The sequence below is a fragment of the Microplitis mediator genome, chromosome 5, assembly GCF_029852145.1.
Source record: "Microplitis mediator isolate UGA2020A chromosome 5, iyMicMedi2.1, whole genome shotgun sequence".
Classification (NCBI taxonomy): domain Eukaryota; kingdom Metazoa; phylum Arthropoda; class Insecta; order Hymenoptera; family Braconidae; genus Microplitis; species Microplitis mediator.
This window is the reverse complement of record NC_079973.1, coordinates 16,997,625-17,020,554: the sequence shown is the minus strand read 5'-3', so window position 1 is coordinate 17,020,554 and position 22,930 is coordinate 16,997,625. Positions and strand designations below refer to the sequence as shown.

General features: G+C 33.8%; 1 protein-coding gene across 2 annotated transcripts in view; it reads left to right on the top strand.

The window, feature by feature from the left end:
- LOC130669046 (TOX high mobility group box family member 3-like) overlaps window positions 1-22,930 on the top strand; it is a 123,438-nt gene that overhangs the window by 76,918 nt on the left and 23,590 nt on the right. For both annotated transcript variants that reach the window (XM_057471709.1, XM_057471710.1), the window contains exons 3-4: window positions 9,216-9,338; window positions 18,691-18,806. In XM_057471709.1, coding sequence (XP_057327692.1) covers window positions 9,216-9,338; window positions 18,691-18,806 — 239 coding nt within the window. The remainder of the gene's footprint in view (window positions 1-9,215; window positions 9,339-18,690; window positions 18,807-22,930) is intronic.

Below are 22,930 nucleotides of genomic sequence, written 5' to 3'. Positions count from 1 at the left end.
TTTGCTGTTGAAATGTCAAAAAAGTATGACACTTGAACGACACTGATAAAAACTTTTTGTAGACATATTGCAAATAAAATTGTTGCAATTTCAATGGCACCTAAAAATAGAAAAAAAAAGAAATATGAATAAAAAAAAAGAAAAAAGATAAAGGGAGGATAGTTGAAAGTGTAGTTTTTGTGTGATATTGTGGGTGATATTGTCAGTGTCAGACTACTTCTCGTTGAATGATGGCAGTCGTGATAGTAGAAAAGTACACAGAAAAAACAGTTAACTTGAATCAAGGAAAATATTCTTGATTCAAGAAATTTTTATTGATCGATTCGGAAAATAAAAATTTACTTGCCCCAAGTAAACAATTATCTTCAAATTTTTATCTTGAATCAAAATTTTTTTTCTCACGTCAACATATTTTTACGCTTAAATCAAAAAATTTTCACTTGTTCCAAGAGTTTATATTTCTTAAAGTAAGCTTTTTTTTTTTTGGAGCAAGATACATTAATTTTTTGTAGCAATATTGCATTTTTTTGGTTGAAGAAAATAAAATTTCTCGGAACAAGTACTATTCTTTTTACGCAAGTATTTTTGTATTCTCCGACCAAGATCATAAAAGTTGCTTAAGCCAAGAGAAAAAATTTCTTGGGAGAAAAGATCAATATGGAGAAAAGGAAAGTCACCGGTGCTAGACAGCAGCAGCGGGAGTAGTTCGGTGCTCGCCACGAGATCGCGCCTACGACATGTAGTGTCTCTGGTAAGACATTTATTTCAGAAGTGTTTTATTCCAAATTTCATTACGATATTGTTCGAGTACTTTCCTGTCATTTGACAGAACCACAAGTACCTTTATTCAACTCATGCCCGCTATTCACGTTTTATCATGCCTAAAATGCGAACCCTAAATGGCCGTTTACCGACTGGTGAAAAATTATTTGTCAAAACGCAATAAAGATGTCTACTATCCCGGCCATTGTGACGTAATGAAAATAAACGTAACTATCTTTCAAACTCTTACTGAATATGGGGTAATTACGATTCCCTGTTGTTACCCATTGAGTAGCCAAGTTTATGATGCCGAATGTTTTTTTTTCACCATGTCACTAAACACCTATTGAGACTTCGCTTTTTAGGCGATTAATAAAACGTGAATAGCGCATATGAGTTAAATAAAACTATGGGCGCAACATGTAGGGTAAGTCATAATCCGTCACGCGCGATGTGTTTAGCACTCGTTTCCGATGCGCAGTATGCACTCGCTTCGCCCGTGCCTGCGCACCTGCGACTCGTGCTAAACGCATCGCGCTGACACATTATGAATCATGTTGCGTAAATTTCAAATGTTCGCGCCAGAACATTTGATAACTCGACGCTCTACTATACCAGAGGTGCTGCTATCGACGCGCCCTCTGATACTCGGAATTTCAACTCGATAGCCAGCTACGCGGCAACTGGCATTACTCTACAACACTTGTGATAGAACACCACGTGCTACCAGTTTTTATTGTAATTCAATTACATCGTGTTAATTACTCTACACTATCAAGTACATCATTCTAATTGTAACTCGCTGATACACCATGCATTTGTTATCATCTATATTCTTCAATTATATCCGGTTTTTCATATATAAACTCTGTGCTCATTGCTGTGGTGACCGCGTGTTAAACTAACGTGCGGGCTATACTCATTCACATACTCGCCATCACGTGACTTTGCAGCCACAAATAATTATTGCAATTTACAATTTACCTTATTACTCATTGCTTAATTATTTACTCGTACTCGATGTCAACTGGTATGACTGACGTCATCATTCAGTCATCCAGTCATACTTAATCTCAAAATCAATATCAAATTTTATTTGTGACTGCAAAGTAATCATTATACGTTCAGTCTCGGCTCGCTAAGCATCTATTAAGTTCATACTCGGCTCTTACTCGTTCTCAATTTCGCGTATCAAAATTAATTGTGACAAAATGTATACTCGAACTATTGATGATATTTGTAAATCATTAATTGTTAATAATTTACTCTTTATTGCGCTCTCTTTTGTATAAATTAATTCACGTGTATGGTGCCGTGTAAATTTATAAACTCGTATTCATTAAACTCAACAAACTCGATCTTCGACTACGCTCTATATGTATATAATATAATGTTCATGTGTACGGTGCCATGCAATTTATATAAAACTCAATTAAACTCAAATGCAATCGAATAATGTTCAATAAGTGCTCTAATATGAACTCGTGATCGACTCTTGTACTCTACGCTATTATCTGTGATTTATTTTTATTAAATATGGACAATACACCAAATCAGTGACTTCTTATTTCTCTCACCATCCCGATCCAGCAAATAAATATTTAATGTAGTTTTTAAGTTAATATTTTACATTATGGTCCTTCGAGCCGGATCGGATGGTGGAAACCGCGTAAAAGTGATCACAGACTAACTCGTGCTCCTATACTCTATAAACTCTAATCTTATAGTCAATTCATCATATTTTCTAATTGTGATGGAAAGAAATCGACAGGGGAGGGAGTTTCTAAGACGGACGCTCCAACTCCCACTCACTCCAAGCATCGTCGTCCATGAGACCAATGCCCCAGCTCAAACTCAATAAGGATTTGCGCTTCCGCACGACACTCAAGCACTCGACACGCACTCGCACTCGCCTACTACAAGCTCACCGCACTCAAACAACACTCTTGCCCACACTCAAGCTCAACATACTCATGATCGCAGCACTCGTACTCATCACTCGCCCACTCAAAACTCAACAACTGGTTGTACTCAAACTCATCATTACGCTACGTTACTAGCGACTTGTCAAGTCTACGTAGTGACCAAGTTAAGTACTCATCCAATACGCATTCTCTTAGATACCGGTTCTGAGATATCCTTTGTTTCAGATTCATTGGTAAGAATGCTCAATATTTCTCGTGCTCGATCACACCTTACTATCCTAGGGATCGGTGCAGCCAAGGCTGGCCATACCAGAGGGTGTGCAACTCTCACTCTGCGCTCATGCCACTCGAATCAATCACTCACGATCAAGGCACATATTCTCAGTGGCTTAACTGCTCAATTACCATCTGACCAAGTCCTAGATACTGACTTGGCACAGTACTCGCATCTCACGCTCGCAGATCCAGAGTTTGGAACCCCAGGTCCAACGGATGTCATCCTTGGAGCTGATTACTACGGCCAGGTCATCACTGGCGAGATCATCAAGTGCAAATCTCCTGGATTACTCGCCCAGAATACAATTTTTGGCTGGATTCTCATTGGTCCAGTCCAAGCTCGGCTCAACAAACCACTGAGAATTCATCATGCTGTCTCCAATCATCATGATCAAGATCTTCAAGACTTATTAACTCGGTTCTGGCTCCAGGAAGAGGTCAGTTCAACTCAACTACGCTCATTAACTCCCGAAGAAGAGGCTTGTGAAGCTCACTTCCGGGACACTCACACTCGAGACAGTTCTGGCAGATACATCGTCAGACTGCCATTGATATCAGACCCGCAACAGCTGGGGAACTCATACACAGCAGCTCGTCGCTGCTTACAACAGCTCATGCGACGACTTGATCATGATGCTCGGCTCAAAACACTCTACATGAACTTCATGGCAGAGTATCTCGAACTCAAGCACATGGTGCCTGCGGCATCATCTACATCATCAATTCAATACTTCCTACCCCACCATGGGGTACTGAAGGAGGACAACAACAATTTCAAGATCCGTGTGGTCTTCAACGGCTCAAAACCAACCAGTTCAGGACTCTCACTCAACGACATCATGCATACCGGGCCAAAATTACTCGTTAACATCTTCGACGTACTCATCAGCTCACGACAACACCGGTTCATCTTTATCACAGATGTTACCAAAATGTATCGACAGATTTTGGTTCACGAAAAGGACCAGGGTCTGCAACAAATACTCTGGTTTGATAAGGAAGGAAACATCATCCCCTTCAAACTCACCACAGTTACTTATGGGACGAAATCAGCTCCATTTCTTGCTGTTCGAGCCCTGCTCCAATTGGTCGAAGATGAAGGACATAGATTCCCACTCGCAATCGATCCACTCACAAAAGGACGGTATGTCGACGACATTTCCGGAGGCGCAGATGATCTCGAGTCACTGCAAGCAGTTGCAGATGATATCGAGGGTCTGTGCAAGGCGGGCGGATTCCCACTCGCCAAATGGGCAAGCAATCATCGCAAACTACTTCAGCTCAATCGTGCGGAAGCGATTACACAATATAAAATTGAGGATCCAGAAGTCAGCACCAAAATTCTTGGGATGTACTGGTCTTCAAACAAGGATCAATTCTCGTTCAAACACTCGCCACCATGCTCAACTCAACCATGCACAAAACGTGCAATTTTATCAGAGATTGCTCAGATCTTTGATCCACTGGGATTCGTATCACCACTCATAATTCAAGCCAAAATGTTCATGCAGGAACTTTGGCTTGTCAAACTCGGCTGGGACACTCCATTGTCTGCAGAATTACGACAGAAATGGACTTCATTCAAAACTCAACTCGATATGATTCATATCATCAAGATTCCCAGATGGATCCACTCGTCCACGAACTCGGCTCTAGAAATCCATGGATTCTCCGATGCCTCGCAATTGGCGATGGCTGCGGCAGTATTTATCAAGGTCCTACCAACAACTCGAACTCAGAGGGCAAAGGTTACGCTGCTTTGCTCTAAAACCAAGGTGGCACCGTTGAAACCCCTAACGATTCCACGCTTGGAACTCACCGCGGCTCACATGTTGGCAAAACTCGTCAAACACTGCCAGATTACACTCAACTACTCGCATGTGCCAACATATCTTTGGACCGATTCATCAATCACGCTCACGTGGATACACTCGCACCCGTCTCGCTGGAAAGACTTTGTCAGGAATAGGGTGTCATTTATTCAAGAACTAATTCCAGATGGCCACTGGAAGTTTGTCCCTGGCACTGACAATCCAGCAGATTGTGCAACTCGAGGCTTGACAACCAGTCAGCTTAAAACTCATCAACTATGGTGGTCTGGCCCATCATGGTTGCTCGAAGACTCGCCGTCCTGGCCAACCAGTCCTATTCATAAAGATGCAGATACTCACCTGGAAGAACGTCCAGTCAAATCACTCTATGTTTCGGCTCAACCACTCAACTCGTCTTGGACGCTAATGGAACGTCCAATCCCACTATTGCGTATGCTCAGAGTTACAGCAATCTGTGGGAGGGTACGCGATATAATCAAACGCATACCACACTCGACTCTCGCTCGTCCACTCACATCAACTGAAATCAACCTCGCACTCCAGTTCTGCATCAAGGAAACTCAACGTATTCAATTCTACTCTGAACTCCAATTACTCGAAAAACAGGCATCATGGCCAAAGGATCACCCATTTGCTCGGTTGGTGGCCTATCAAGACACCGATGGCATCATCCGAGTAGGGGGGAGATTGGAAAATGCTCCAAACTCAGATCAACAGAAGCATCCTGCAATTCTACCTCGTGATGCTGCTCTAACTCGACTCGTCATCTCTGATGCCCATCAGCGTACCATGCATGGTGGTACTCAACTCACACTCGCTCATACTCGACTCCGATACTGGATCATTGGTGGACGTCAACCAGTACGTTCACACATACTCAAATGTCTCGTCTGTGCTCGTCATCGATGTGTTCGCGCTCAGCAATTAATGGGACAACTCCCAACTCAACGTGTCACTCCAGCGCCACCATTTTCTCACACTGGAGTCGATTACGCTGGTCCAGTATCAATAAAATCATGGAAAGGTCGAGGATCCAGGATATACAAGGGCTGGATCTGTGTGTTTGTCTGTCTGACCACATCAGCAGTTCACGTCGACCTTGTCAGCGACTACTCATCATCAGGTTTTATAGCAGCTCTCCGACGGTTTATTCACCGTCGAGGGATATGTGCAGCACTCTACAGCGACTGTGGAACGACATTCCAAGGCGCGTACTCGGAACTCAAGCGGCTCTTCACTCAAGGCACTCAAGAATCTCATGCTCTACTCGATTGGGCCACTGTGCATCAAATCACATGGCATTTCAATCCTCCTGCTGCTCCCCATATGGGTGGTAAATGGGAAGCCGCAGTGAAATCAGTGAAACATCACCTAACTCGCACACTCGGAGAATCAGCCTTCACGTTTGAAGAACTTACGACTCTTCTAACGCAAGTGGAGGGGATTTTGAACTCGAGACCATTGGAGGCTCTATCCGACGATTCTCAGGATCCTTCATCGCTCACTCCAGGTCATTTTCTCATTGGGAGACCAATTGTTGCAATCCCTGAACCTTCACTCATGGATACAGAAGTATCAAGACTCTCTCGCTGGCAGTTCATTCAGCAACGTGTCCAGCATTTTTGGAATCACTGGTCTACCAGTTACATTCAACGTCATCTGGCTCGAACCAAGTGGCATCATGCTCGCAATGACATCAAACTCGGCTCACTAGTCCTTCTCACTGATGAACGAACTCCACCAACTCGATGGCCACTCGCGAAAGTGACTGCACTCCATCCAGGGAAGGACAACCTCACTCGAGTGGTAACCATTCAAACAGCCACTGGCACTCTCACTCGTCCAATTGCCAAGCTCGCACTCTTACCACTTGCTCCAGAACCAGATGCCTAACTCAACGGCACTCTACTCACCAATCATCAGGTACTCAAGATCATAATCAGCAACTCTGTTCCTGATGGCGGGCGGAATGTTGCGTAAATTTCAAATGTTCGCGCCAGAACATTTGATAACTCGACGCTCTACTATACCAGAGGTGCTGCTATCGACGCGCCCTCTGATACTCGGAATTTCAACTCGATAGCCAGCTACGCGGCAACTGGCATTACTCTACAACACTTGTGATAGAACACCACGTGCTACCAGTTTTTATTGTAATTCAATTACATCGTGTTAATTACTCTACACTATCAAGTACATCATTCTAATTGTAACTCGCTGATACACCATGCATTTGTTATCATCTATATTCTTCAATTATATCCGGTTTTTCATATATAAACTCTGTGCTCATTGCTGTGGTGACCGCGTGTTAAACTAACGTGCGGGCTATACTCATTCACATACTCGCCATCACGTGACTTTGCAGCCACAAATAATTATTGCAATTTACAATTTACCTTATTACTCATTGCTTAATTATTTACTCGTACTCGATGTCAACTGGTATGACTGACGTCATCATTCAGTCATCCAGTCATACTTAATCTCAAAATCAATATCAAATTTTATTTGTGACTGCAAAGTAATCATTATACGTTCAGTCTCGGCTCGCTAAGCATCTATTAAGTTCATACTCGGCTCTTACTCGTTCTCAATTTCGCGTATCAAAATTAATTGTGACAAAATGTATACTCGAACTATTGATGATATTTGTAAATCAATAATTGTTAATAATTTACTCTTTATTGCGCTCTCTTTTGTATAAATTAATTCACGTGTATGGTGCCGTGTAAATTTATAAACTCGTATTCATTAAACTCAACAAACTCGATCTTCGACTACGCTCTATATGTATATAATATAATGTTCATGTGTACGGTGCCATGCAATTTATATAAAACTCAATTAAACTCAAATGCAATCGAATAATGTTCAATAAGTGCTCTAATATGAACTCGTGATCGACTCTTGTACTCTACGCTATTATCTGTGATTTATTTTTATTAAATATGGACAATACACCAAATCAGTGACTTCTTATTTCTCTCACCATCCCGATCCAGCAAATAAATATTTAATGTAGTTTTTAAGTTAATATTTTACAAATCACTTACCCTACTAGTTACGCCAATAACTATTTTGAATTATACTATAGTATATCCTATAATACATCATGACTTTAATATTTAATATTAAAGTTTACTTGAAATTCAAGTCTTGAATAATTTTGCTCGGAAAAAAAAAAAAAGTTACGTTTCAGATTAAAAAAAAAAAAAAAAGAATTAACACGTCAACCCGTTGGAGAGAGAATACATTTTTGACTAAGAAAATTTTAAGACTTTATTGAAGAAGCAAACTTTTGGAGCAATAAACTTTTTTTTCTTGGCCCAATCAACTTTTATTTTCACTTAAGCAATTTATTTTTTGGAGCAAGAGAATTTTTTCCTTGGGCCAAGAAATTTTTTCTTAGCCCAAGTTAACTTTTTTTCGTTAAAAATTTTGATTTTTTGGAGTAAGAAATTTTTTTTCTTGGGGCAAGAAAAAGTTTTTTGGCCGAAGTTAAACTTTTTTTCGTTCAAAACGTTGATTTTTTGGCAAGAGATGACTTATTTTCTTTAGCCAAGAATTTTTTTTCTTAAACCAAGAAATTTTCAATTTCGCTTCAAAAATAAATTTTTTTGGAGCAAGAGAATTTACTGTCTTGAACCAAGTTAACTGTTTTTTCTGTGTAAGAAAGGGTAGAATAGAAAAATGAAAAATTGGGATATATGTATATATATATATATATATATATATATATATATATGAAATAAATATAAATAGAGATTATAAAAATAAAAAATGAGAAAAATACCTTTGAATCAATAGGTAGCTTGTCTTTCACAAAGAAAATTCCTGGCGCTATTAAATCCAATTTAAAAACTTTCATTTCCTATTTTATCATTCCTTTTTTTTTTTTTTTTTTGTTTTCTACTTTATTTTTATTATTCTTATTTTATTTTTTTCCAATACCACTGATGTGGCTCTACAGCAAATTTATTTTCTTACGTTTTCCTTTGAAAGATCCGGGGAACGAGAATAAACTGGTAAAAGGATTTTGAACAATATAACGCTATCTATCATTCGCGTGGGTGGATCCACGAGGGTTGGATTCTTTGATTCGACTTTCATGTTCTTCATACCCCTCTTATATATTTTTTTTCGTCTCTATTTTATATGTCTCGTGCCTTCTTTTCAAGGCCCTTAATCTCAACTCCAACCTCTTATATTCTCCATATCTTTTTTTTTTCTTTTCTTATTAAAATATTTGTTTTGTCAATAAATCATTCAAGGTGATATATTTTATATACTTTTTTTTATTTAAATAATAAATCAAATAAATGAAAAAAAAAAATCAATGAAATTTGTCATATTTTGTGTTTTTTTTTCTTCAATAAGTTATAAAATCTGATGCAAATTGAATTTTTTTTTGTTCTAGACATTTCACACTCCTAGTTTTGGAGATGAAGATTTCGATATTCCCGCAATTCATCCACATCAACATCCGCAGCAACAACATCACCAGCAACAACACGATCCCATGCATGGATACCAGTCTCAGGTATTCATATAAATATATTTATTTAATAATTTATTATCCTACATATATGTAGATCAAGTCATGAAGTTAATTTAAATCATACTATGATATATTACCGTGTAATATGTAATTTAAAATCAATTTCATTTTTATTCATACAAATTATAAAACGTGACTTTCACCAGAAATTCAATGGAATGTTCTCAAAGATTTCTCTTTAAATTAACGAAAAAAAAATATTACGAATTTTAACAAGCATGCCAGTAAGTGAATAAGTGGTCGTCGAAATTCATGAGATGAAAATTGACAACTACCCAAACGTCAACAATGATAGAGCATATTTGTAAAATAACATTCATCTAAATTCAAATACTCGATAAAACGTTAAATAAACATTTGAATATTTTTTTACAAATGAATTAAAAGTAAAATAAAAGTTACAACTATAAATAAATATAATAATGGATTCAAAAATAAATATAATTATCTCGGTATAAAAAATAAATAAAAAAATTAAAACCATTTCTCAATTGGTTTCGCACACTTTTATTTATTATATCTTATGCATACACCACTTTATACTCTATTCGTGGTATGTATCGTTACGGTCTTCTTATTCTTCAAGCATATGTATCTTCTATCGCTCGTCTCTTTTACTCTGTGATCTACGATCACGCGGATCGTGAATATTAAATCGGTTGCATTGATCTCGACCTCAATCGTGTCGTTTTGAAAACGAGTGAGAAAACCAGGAGTGAATCTTCACAGTTAACGTTATTTCTCAACCCTATATCATACAGATAAATCTTTACAATCCCACTATTTACTACGTTATACTGCTAAATGTTCACGTACATTCTGTTCTCAATTTTATTATTTTTTTTTTTTTTACTCATACTATTTTTTTTATTCATCTATATTTTTATTTTTTATCTTCCCGCTATAAATATCAACAATTTTCGAAAAATTCAGGAAGTTATGGTTTTCACTCCAATTTTTGATAATCGAGTTTTCATGAAATGTCTACGTTTTGAGGTTCTAGAAAGTTCTATTTTTAGAATGATGTCTGAGTGTATGTGTGTGCGCGTGTGTGTGTAAACTTTCTATAATTTTTTAATGAACTAACCGAATTCGATAGTTCTTGAAGCAATCGACAGAGTTTGGTAGACGTCACCTTTCTACTGAATTTTAGATCATTCGATCGAAGAGACTCTGGGAAAATTAAGAAGTACGAAAAAAATAAATTCTGATAAAGCTCTAAAATTCTATAAAACGCGTCGATTACCACATGAGCTGCCTTAATTGGATGATTCGTTCGAGCGATATCGCGGGAGAAAGAAATGGTAAAAAACGAATTTTTTCGAATATTTCTAACACAACTTTATCGATAAGTTTCTTAACTAAATCAGCTTTAGAACTCAACAAGACGCAACGATTGCCGCGAGAACCATCTCAATCGGTTGAATAAATCAACCGAGATATATCATTGAAGAAAAAATGGGTTAAAAACTCTTTTTTATCGAATATCTACGAAAACAAGGAATCAATCGATTCCAAAATCTAGTCGGCTCTTTAACTCATTGAACTGTGTCGATTGTGTGAGAATAACCCGGGTCAAAAATAAAACTTGATTCAGGCTCGCTTTGCCTTATTTTCTTTTGAAGTTATCGATTTGCCGACGATTTTTCGATAAGATCTTGAGTTTTTCGACTTAAATTAAATTTTTTTTAACTTTTTGAACATTTTTTAACTTCCCGTTAAGAAAATCGATGATTTTCGAAAAATTCGGGAAATTATTGTTCTCACCCCGAATTTCGAAAATCGAGTTTTCATCAGGGGTCGACGTTTTGAGGTCTTAGGAAGCTATTCTAACTATTTTCAGAATGATGTCCGAGTGTCTGATCAATTAAACTTGAAAATATTTGCGAATTGCGAAAAAAAAAAAAATTTTTTTTAGTTTTTTATTGATTTCTCAGAAACGAGTCGAATGATCGACTTAAAAATCTCATCAGCTCTAGAATTTCATAAAACGCGTCGATTGCCGCCTTAATCATCTCAAATGGTTAATTTGTTCGAGAGATATCGTTGGAGAAAGAAATGGAGAAAAACGGGTTTTTCCAAATATCTTCGAATCGGCTTAACCGATCGATTTCAAATTTTTATCAGCTGTATAATTCAAGAAAACGCGTGAATTTTCACTTCAAACGTCTAAATCGGTTCATTAGTTCGTAAGATATCGGCGCTGTAATGTTAAAAAAATAATATAAAATGGTATTTTTTCCGGATAAATAAAATATAATGTACTAAAATGTGTCTGAAATCATACCAACTCTTCCTCTTTATAGTCTCTTTCTATCATCATATAATGTCATCTAACTTGTTCTTTGGTTTAAATCATATTATCAGCAAAAAATTGAAAAAACACAGTTTTTAATACTTTTCTCGGATATTTCATCTATTATTGCTCTGACCTGAGTCAAAACTCATTCAAATCTTGATTTTGATCATTGACATTGATTTCTGTCTCAATACATTACTTAAATGAATTCATAGAACATACTCGGGAATAAAAATTAAAAAACCGCTTCATCATTAATGGTTTTCGATTCTTAACTTTTCAAACTCGAGCATAAACCGTAACTTGTTAGAGCTTGAAAAGCTCATAAAAAAATAGTTGCATGTAATAGCATTTTGAGGCTCGAAGAGCTCGAAAATATATTAATAGTAATGTTTTTTCAAGCTCCTTGAGCTCGAAAACAGCGGGAAGTTTTGGGGCTGGCCCGCAGGGCCAACCGATGCCCAGATTTTTTATCTTAGTTTCAACTTATTTGTATTTTTTGGTGTTAGTTTGAACTTATTCGTCTTTACTTCGAGCACAATAGTCATTCACCTTACTTTTGACTTGCTAAACCAAGTCGAAAAAAAGTTATTTATTCGCCTTACTTTCGCCTTAATACATATACCCGACTAGAATTTTTCATAAGGGCCTGACGAGGTCCTTATCGGGTTAACCTTATTTCAAATAAGGTCCCGATCAGGGTATCCTGACGAGGATCCTGATATGGATGTAACGCTTAAGACCCATGAGGTCCTTATCAGAATTGCCTTATCAGGTCCTTACCAGGATATCCTCATCAAATCCTTATCAGGATTACCTTATTAGTAATTATTTAAAAAAAAAATATTAAATTGCAAAAGAAAAATAAGAGAATTTTAATTCGATCGAGAATGTTATCTATTGTATTAAAAGCATTAATTAGAGGAAGTAAACATATTTTTTATTGATGAAAAAATCCCGAACACTGCTGGGCTTGAACCTGCGTCCTTTCGATTCAAAGTCCTCGATGCTATCCACTGGGCTGACATACACAGGTGATCTTGAAAGTGTAAATATAATATTCATTATGATGTCAAAGAACAACTGATGAAGAAGTAAAAAATCTGTGCTACGATGATTGACGTGATTTTTATATAATATTTTTTTGTACTTTTTTAAATTTTTAGCCTGTAAATGAAATATTTGAAGGAATGGGATAACTTTTTTTTGAATAAGGACATCCAGATACGGTTCTGATCAGGAACTCGTCAGATTGACCCGATCGCAAATAACTTTTTTTTGAATAAGGATATCTTGACAAGGTCTTGATCAGGAACTCGTCGGGTTGACCCGATGGCAAATAACTTTTTTTTGAATATGGATATCCTGATGAGGCCCTGATCAGGAACTTGTCAGGTTGACCTGATGGCAAATAACTTTTTTTTGAATAAGGATATCCTGATGAGGTCCTGACAAGGAACTTGTCAGGTTTGCCCTAATAAGGCAAATCTTATATTAACCCGATAAGGTCCTTATGGTACTTCAGGCAAATCAGGAAGAAATTCTAGTCGGGTATAAAAATTATTTCACCTTAATTTTAACTTTTTCGCCTTATACACGGAGAGAAAAATATCGTCAGAATAACTATCCTATGTATCCTCAAATGACGTATCGTCAGAATAACGATTCGTATACCTAATTTAAGAATACTCACATGTTAATTTAACAATCTATAGTATCGTTAATTTAAAGACATGTATTTAGAGTACACGGAAAAAAATAAATAGAACTGGCTACCATGTCAGATAGTAGTCAGTGCCATCTATAGAAAAAAAAAATGGAGATAGCAGTGGGTCCTATCTACGTAGTACTGGCTACTCTCTACATTGTTCTCAGCGCTATGTCGGATGTTGCTCACTACTATCCTACATATTACACTCTTACATATTGCCCAGTTCTATGTACATAGCAGCCAGTCGTATGTCAGATAGCAAAGGTTACTTTTTAAACATATTACTCACTGCTATCTGCAGATAGTGCCTGAGTCTATTTTTACATATTGCTGGTTACTGTGTAACATAGTAGAGAGTTCTATGTAAGATAGCAATGAGTACTATCTGAGATCTTTTTTCCGTAAGGACTTAAATAATTTTTTTTAGGGATGGCGCTAGTATTTATTATTTACAACTAACAAATAAAATTATTATCATAACTAAATTAATTATGACTTATTCAACTACGTTTACGTATTTAAATATATAATTATTAATTATATATGATATTTTTTTTTATTTGATTATATTTATTTATATTACGTATTAAAACAAATAATTACATCATATGAGTTCGTTAATTGCTGAACACTTAAATTTTAAATTTTATTTTATAAAATTAGTTTTTTTCATTCATGATAATAAATTTACTATAACAACGATTATTATACAATTACAATTATTGATTATAATTAATGAACACTTGAATTTTGAATTTTATTTTATAAATTAAGTTTTTTTCATTTATGGAAATAAATAAATTATAATAATTATTATTATTATTATAAATTTACTACCGTAAATGAAAAAAACTTAATTTATAAAATAAAATTCAAAATTCAAGTGTTCATTAATTATAATCAATAATTGTAATTGTATAATAATCGTTGTTATAGTAAATTTATTATCATGAATGAAAAAAACTAATTTTATAAAATAAAATTTAAAATTTAAGTGTTCAGCAATTAACGAACTCATATGATGTAATTATTTGTTTTAATACGTAATATAAATAAATATAATCAAATAAAAAAAAATATCATATATAATTAATAATTATATATTTAAATACGTAAACGTAGTTGAATAAGTCATAATTAATTTAGTTATGATAATAATTTTATTTGTTAGTTGTAAATAATAAATACTAGCGCCATCCCTAAAAAAAATTATTTAAGTCCTTACGGAAAAAAGATCTCAGATAGTACTCATTGCTATCTTACATAGAACTCTCTACTATGTTACACAGTAACCAGCAATATGTAAAAATAGACTCAGGCACTATCTGCAGATAGCAGTGAGTAATATGTTTAAAAAGTAACCTTTGCTATCTGACATACGACTGGCTGCTATGTACATAGAACTGGGCAATATGTAAGAGTGTAATATGTAGGATAGTAGTGAGCAACATCCGACATAGCGCTGAGAACAATGTAGAGAGTAGCCAGTACTACGTAGATAGGACCCACTGCTATCTCCATTTTTTTTTTCTACAGATGGCACTGACTACTATCTGACATGGTAGCCAGTTCTATTTATTTTTTTCCGTGTAGGATGAGTATTCATTTATTTAGTTTAAAAATACGACAAATAGCCTTTGTAACGATATGTAGTTCCGTTGATATAGGTATCTGTATCGCCAGCGTGAGGATCCGTATAGCTAAAGTGGCTATACGTTTCATCGTTCTTGGTTGCCGGATCCCCGTACAAAGTTTGGAAATCGGCCCTAGATTGGGCCATTACTAGGCCAAGAATGTCTATTAATGGCTCAGCAATGGCAATTTTCATTGGCCGATAAACGGCTAATAGCCGGATTGATAACCTCGGCTCATTATTGGCGCTCGACTATCGGCCGATTAACGGCAGCCAGCAATCGGCCAAACAAGCAAATAAATTTAATTAAACAAAAATTTGATCATTATTAACCTTGTAGAATTTACGATCATCAACGTTTGAACTATCTAAAAGAGGTAAATGATGGAAAAAAACTCGGTGAAAATTCTACTGGAATCTGGGCGGGAACTGCCGTCCTTCTAATTGCTGGGTCTGAACACTGGCTACTGGACAAACCTACTAATGTTGAACTGATAATTTGACATGATTTACTTATTCATTCTACTACAACCACTCGGTTTTATAAAATATATAGAGCAATTAAATTAATATTTTCAATTATTTAGAAAAAAAAATAATAATTTTGTACTTTTTTGATTATAATTACACAATTTTTAAAAATAAAATTTATTAAATTTAATTGATTATTCATCGAGAACCCAGTTGAATTATCTTGCTCTACCACTATTATTAAAAATGACATTTACTTTAAAAATTGACTATACTTATTTTCTAATTAAATTAATTTTTATAAGGTAAGTTATAAAGTTGCGGTTGTTGATTGCAAATGATAACCCGGGTCAAAAATTAAACTTGGTTTAGACTTGGTCGTCTTAAATCGTGACTAAGTAAGACCAGTTAAGTCGAAACCAAGGCGAACTCACGTAACTCGCCTTGGTTTCGACTTAACTGGTCTTACTTAGTCACGATTCAAGACGACCAAGTCTAAACCAAGTTTTATTTTTGACCAGGGAACGAACTAAAAAATATATGAATTGTTAGTTGTAAATAACTGTAATCGAAAAATTAAAATATTCATTAATTAAAACTTAGTTTAATTCAAAAATAAAAAATTATTAATTAAAGCAAACTACAACAACAAGTTATTTGAATAATTAATAATTGATTAGTAGATTTTTTCATTTAACAAGAATCAATCATGAACCACTAATTGACCAACAATAGCCCAACGTTGCGAACCGATAATCGGCCATTCATAAGTAGCCGTTCATTGGCCAGCCACCAGCAGCGTCGTATGTCTGGCGTTTCCTTTAAAGGAATTACGGGAAGTCATATTCTGATATGAAACCAGCAATAACATTACATATACATTCAAAAATTTTAATCAAAATTAATTTCGATTTGACTACACCATCTTGATAAAAAATTAAATGGCTGCTAGTAATTAACCAGGTTTGGCCCATTACAAATTGCCAATGCTTGGCCCAGCGATGGCAGTCAGATATCGGCCAACCTACGGCATTTTTTCCATTAACGGCGACTATGTATGGGGATCCCTTAATACAGAGTTTGCGCAATAGTCATGTCAGCGATTCATAAAATGCCTAAAATAAGGATACGGATCGTCATTTTGACGATCCACTGTGAGGATACTCTGTATAGCTGAATTGGCTATACGGCGTATCGTTAAGTAAGATGAATATACAGCGTATAGCCAGAATGGCGATACGTATACTTACTCTGACGATATTTTTCTCTTCGTGTTATTTAAATCGAATGAGATTAAACCAAATCAATTTCGACTTGAGTTAGACTTTCTCGCCTTATGGTTTACGTCGAATAAGTCTAAACCAAGTCAATTTCGACTTGATCTTAACTTTTTGGTCTTAAAATTTAAGTCGATTAAGTCTAAACCAAGGCAAAAACTCAATGTATTTCATATCTCCGTAAAAAAAGTCGAGTTTGTCTTGTGAAAAACGGCTCCGAATTTCGACTTGGTAAACCAAGTCTAAATCAAGTTTTATTTTTGACCCGGGAAAACGTAATCAGTTAATTCGTTCGAGAGATATTGTGTACAAAAGATTTTCAAAAGTAAAAATTTACCTTATTTTTCTTGAATTGCACTTAATATAGTTGACCAAACGTATCAAAATTATACTTAATTTTCGTTTTTAACAGATTCTTGTAATCACCACATAATTTATTGTAATCGATTCGCTGGTTTAGAATATTGCGTCAGCAACACGCTAAAAAAATTTCTGTTTTCTGATTTTTTTTTCGGATAGTTCATATTTCGACGGTATCACTCTAAAACCAAGTGTGTTACACACTGTAAAAAATTCGCGGAGTGAATGCGGATTAAATCCGGAGTGAATGCGGAGTGAATGAATTTTTAATTATTCACTCCGCAGGGGAGTTTTCACGGAGTAGATAATTTTTTATTAATTTAATCCCTCCGGAGTGAAATTCACTCCGGAGCGAAGTTTTGAAAATATTATTAATAAAATATAACTCCACTCAATAAAATCGAAGTAAAAATTCGCGTATTACATTATTGATCAGCTGATATGCACACACATACACACATACATATTTAGGCACACACGCGCACTCGCACACACACGCACGCAGACATTTGCACACCCGCACAAATTTTCACACATGCACACAAACACCTGCACACACCCATACACACACATGCACGCAAACCCACACTCGCACACACACACACACACACATTGTTTAGCAGTTTAATATATAAATTTATTTAAGTATTAAAACTCCGGAACTCCGAGTGGCGGAGTGAATGCGGAGTGAATTCGGATTTTATTTCACTCCCAATTCACTCCGGATTCACTCTGGATTTTTTACAGTGCAAGTGTATTATTTTAACACATATAAAATGTATTCTATGTTTAAGGCCATAAGCGAAACTATAGTTTTTTGTAGTCATTTAAAACACGTTTCACGGTGTATTAAATATCTATAGATTACTTATGGCGTTTCAATGTTATTTGGAAAGTGTGTTAATTTTGACTACACACTTGGTTTTAGAGTGATGATCCAATTTAAAACTCCTTTTTATGTTCATTTCAATTACTTATATTTATTTCTGCTCGAATCTATGCGTTTCATTATCAATAATCCCTAACAAAAATTTAAGAGTTACTTTTTTTTTTTTATTATTTTTGATTTTGTGAACTGTCGTTGTGCAAGGCAAGACATAACTGTTTTCAAGCTTGAAGAGCTCGAAAATCCCTGTGCATTAGAGAATATTTTTGAGCTTAAAGAGCTCCTTGAGCTTGACAACAGCGGGAAATTATTGGGGCTGACCCGCAGGGTTAACTTTCTCCAGATTTTTTTTTTATTTTTAATTTTAAAAAACTAATTATATTAATCCACAGATTTATTATTGTTATTTATTCTTTTTCGAAGTATTTCTCTCCAAGGTATTTTCAACGTTTATTTATATACTGAAACTTGTTATCTTATTTTTATTATTTTCTCAGGAGCAATTATTTTTATTGTAAAAAAGTAAAATATAAATTGGATTCAACCATTTTCTTTTTTTTTCTCATTTAAATCTAAATTGTGGAATACCTTCATTTTAAATATTAAATAAATGAATAATATTTATATTTACTCTAAATAAAATAAAAAAGAAAATATATATATATATATATATATATTTATCTATATTTAATTACAGATGATGCAAGGTGGTGGAATGCAACAATCGCCAGATGGTTTAAGTCTAGACTCTGGTGGATATCAACAGCCCTTATACCTTCAACAAGAACACTCAATGCAGCCAATCAATGTCAGGTAAGTTACATTAGCCAACACGGCAACTTAAAAGTCACTTGATCAGGTCTAAAGTGATGAAGGATTTTAAATTCCTATTTTTTAACTATTAAAACTATAATCTTATTCATTATCACTCTCAAACTCAATGTATCTAACGTTGTTGTTTTTCTTTTATTTCTTCTTCTTCTTCATCTTCTTCTTAATTTATCTTTTTCGAAGTAAGATAATTATCAGGTGTTCAGACGTTAATTGAACCGGCGATTGGTTCGGCAGTAAGTCATGGTCAGCGTGACTAGATAAAAAAAAATATTTTTTTAAAAATAGAAATGAAGGAAAAAAAAATTATTAAGATATTACATCTCATAAATTTTATTTCACTAATAAATTCTATTTATAATTCTTTTTTACTACACATTAGACATTGATTCATTGAAAAAAAAAATGTTTTAGATCTTTTCATTGTTAAAAACCTGATGATGTAATGTAGTAATTAATTTCAATGATCAATTATCATCTTTTATTTTAATGAATATTTTCTACTATATGATGCAATAATTCTTTATAATCGTTATGTATGAAACAAAAAAAAAAATAAATACGCGCTTTTAGTTAATTGTTCCGTTGTCTCTTTTGTACTTTAGCTCAACTAACGCTTTTCTACTTTTTACTTTATGGAGCTTAAATCTTTTTTTATTTTTGTGCGTCTTCACTGATACTACAGAGCAGACTCGGATATTCTCGATGGTTTTATAAGTGCTTCCTACATCTATTTCTTCACTTTCAACCCCCACCAAAAATTCTGACGATTAGAGGGATGATGAGAGTGTAAAAGCGCGGAAGGCGGAACAAACGTAAATTCATGAGTTCACTTCAAATGATTATACTGCTTTTTAATAATCTATCAGTAATTATCTTGAGAAAACTTAAAAAAAAAGGAGTTTATGTAGTTAATTAATAATAATATATAACGTGTTAAATCTATAGAATAGAATGATAAATAAAACAATAAGTGCTGATTGAAAGAAAAAAAGAAAACATTTCCAATTAAAAATAATGAATAAGTATTTTTTTATATAGTGATAGGAATAAAAATTCAATTAAAATATGACGTAAAATATTAATTTATACATTCCAAGTATTCTCTATTAAAAAAGGAATATTTAACTAAAAAAACAGATCAATTATTTTTTAACAATTTCATTTATATTCAATGAATATTTTTTGTTGACTATTGAAAAATTAAATAGCACGTAAAAAAATAACATTGCTAAATTTATTATGTACAAAAATATATATATTTATATATTTATAGTTATGTAATGTGCTGACGTGTTTTAGACGAGTGTAAAAGTAATAAAGTTTGTATTTATGAGGATGCTGTAGGTATAATAAATTTGATAAGACGCCAAATGCATAAACAGATCCTTTCAGACATGTCAGACAGTTTTGCAAATCGCGAAAGAGTTACGTCGTCTTTACAGAAGAAGTTAAAATAAAAAATAATAAATAAATAAGAAGAAAGAAAAAGTTTAAGGAAGGATAAAGAAAAGTTGCTCCACGATTATAAGACGTTGCCCCCAGACATATATATATTTTGAAGAGGTAAAGAGATAAGCCGTCAAGAAAGTTACCAAGATGATTTGCCTACAAGCGTCGACCTTCGGCCCTTAAAGGAACTATACAACAACCAATGGTTTACTTATTTTATGGTGCTATTACTATTGTTTCATTTTCATGACAAATTCTTTTTTTTGTTTTTGGTTTAAATAGTAGCTGATAGAGGTTCGAGCATCTCTAATGCAAAAAGAATTTTCCAACATTGAGATTTGAAACTTAGTATATATATATATATATATATATATATATATATATATATATATATATATATATATATATATATATATATATATAATATATAAACGACTTCAAAGTTCTTATACACAGACTCTTATGGCTGTCAAGCTTACTCGAGTCGAAATTTAGAGCCTATATAGGTCCCTCTAGCCCTAAATAGATCCGATTTAGACCCTTTAGTCCTGTAGTTCCGACTTTGAATCCGGAGGTCCTAACATTCACTAAGAGGTCCGATTTTGAGCCTTCAAGTCCGACAACATTAGTCCCGTAATAAATTTTGGTTCATTATAATTGTATAATTTATGATGATAAAAAAAAATTGAAAATTTTTTAAAATTAATTGTAAGCATACTATTTTTGACATGCAACGAAATTTATTAATAACAATAGTTAGATAAGCAAGTGGTTAGTTAAATTGTAAACCTTTTTAATAACGAAAATTTTAGTTTAATTTATTTACCTTATAAAAATAAAAAACTTGCATTTATGAACAAATTATTTATATAAGTAAATAATTATCTAAAGTGCATAGTTGAATCAAGACCGTGCAATATTTAAAAATATGGTTCTTGAACTTTTTATATTTTAATAAATACTGAAATATCACTATTTAAACAATAGTTTATTTTCAATTGCTGCAGCGTTAATACACGTTATTTTTCAAATTCCAAATTTTGACCGATAATTTTCTTCAGATATCTATAGATTTTTACATTATGTCACTGTAGATTTAATTCGCATTTATGATGATTAGGGAACTTTCAATTGAAATTTCAAAATATATAACCATAGTTTAATTGTTAATAATAACAATTTTAGAATGAAAACTGCATCACACAAAGAGAAATAATATTATTTTAATTATAATAAGTACTAATAATAATCCATTTCTTTAATTGAAGTTATAATTTTTTGTAATTTATTATAATAAATCAAACTATTAACAGCATTTGCTATATATTTTGATAATTTTAATTGAAATTATTTTAAGCATTGTAAGTGCAAATAAAATCTATGTTACTCTCTGCAGAGTAACATAGATTATTAATTACAATATTAATAATGCTAATGATATCAATAATATGAGTATTATTATTAATATTATTATTATTGCAATAAACTAGGGCTTACAGGCCCTAAATCGGACCTAATTTTAATTTTCATCAGGTCCTAGATTGAGCCCGCAAATGCCGAAAACGGGAATTTCTATCACCTCAGGGACCAAAATCGGACCTAATTTAACATTGAAACAGACTCTATTTAGAGCCTCCAAGTCCGAAATAGGTCCGACTTTAGAAGGCTCTAAATGGGCTCTAAATTTCGACTCGGGTTCCGTCATGACTTATTCAATTTTTTTCATTATATAAACCTCCCAAGTTTGAAAAATAAAAAACCACATATCATAAACTTCATTATTTGTAGAATATGATAATATTTTAACAATACTGGCGTAATATTTTGCTCGCAAGCGCGCGCGTGTCGTTTTTCATAAATTTATTTTAATGTATATTTTCGTATCGTTTGTATATTTTTTTAGCTTTCGACCAATCACGTTACGAATAGTTTGCTTTCACATATATTTCATCTAGATTTTATTATAGGATAGTGTTACCGTTGTAATTATTTAAAGAATTGAAGTTAAACTTTATTTTTTGAAAAAACAAAGATAGAAATACATTGGAAAGAGCGATGAGATTAGAAATAAATTTTTCCCGCTTTAACTTAAATATCGATGTTCAAGAAGTTAGAACGCGCTGCTGCCACATCTTATCATTATGAAACCATATGAAACCATATGAGTCAAAAATAACGAAGATATTTCAGTACTTTCTTTCATTACATAAGTAATAATTATTAATTTATAAATTTGTAATGTTATTGTAAATTAAAATATTGAATTTTCGTAATTATTAGGAGAATTTAGTAAACACACTGTAAAAAATCCGGAGTGAATTGGGAGTTTTTTTTTAAATTAAGATTAAATTAATAAAAAATTATCTACTCCGCGAAAACTCCCCTGCGGAGTGAATTTCACTCCGAGGGGAGTGAATAATTAAAAATTCATTCACTCCGCATTCACTCCGGATTTAATCCGCATTCACTCCGCGAATTTTTAACAGTGCACGATAATTCAAACACTAATTTGAATCAGTAGCTTCGCTCGAATCTCCTTAAGGCTAAATTTAATAAAATATATAGTTATGTAATAAGAAATAAAATAATTTAAAGTGGTTTGTTGAAAAGAGACCACTCGTAAAACTTGTTTTGTGCATAATACAATTAATTAA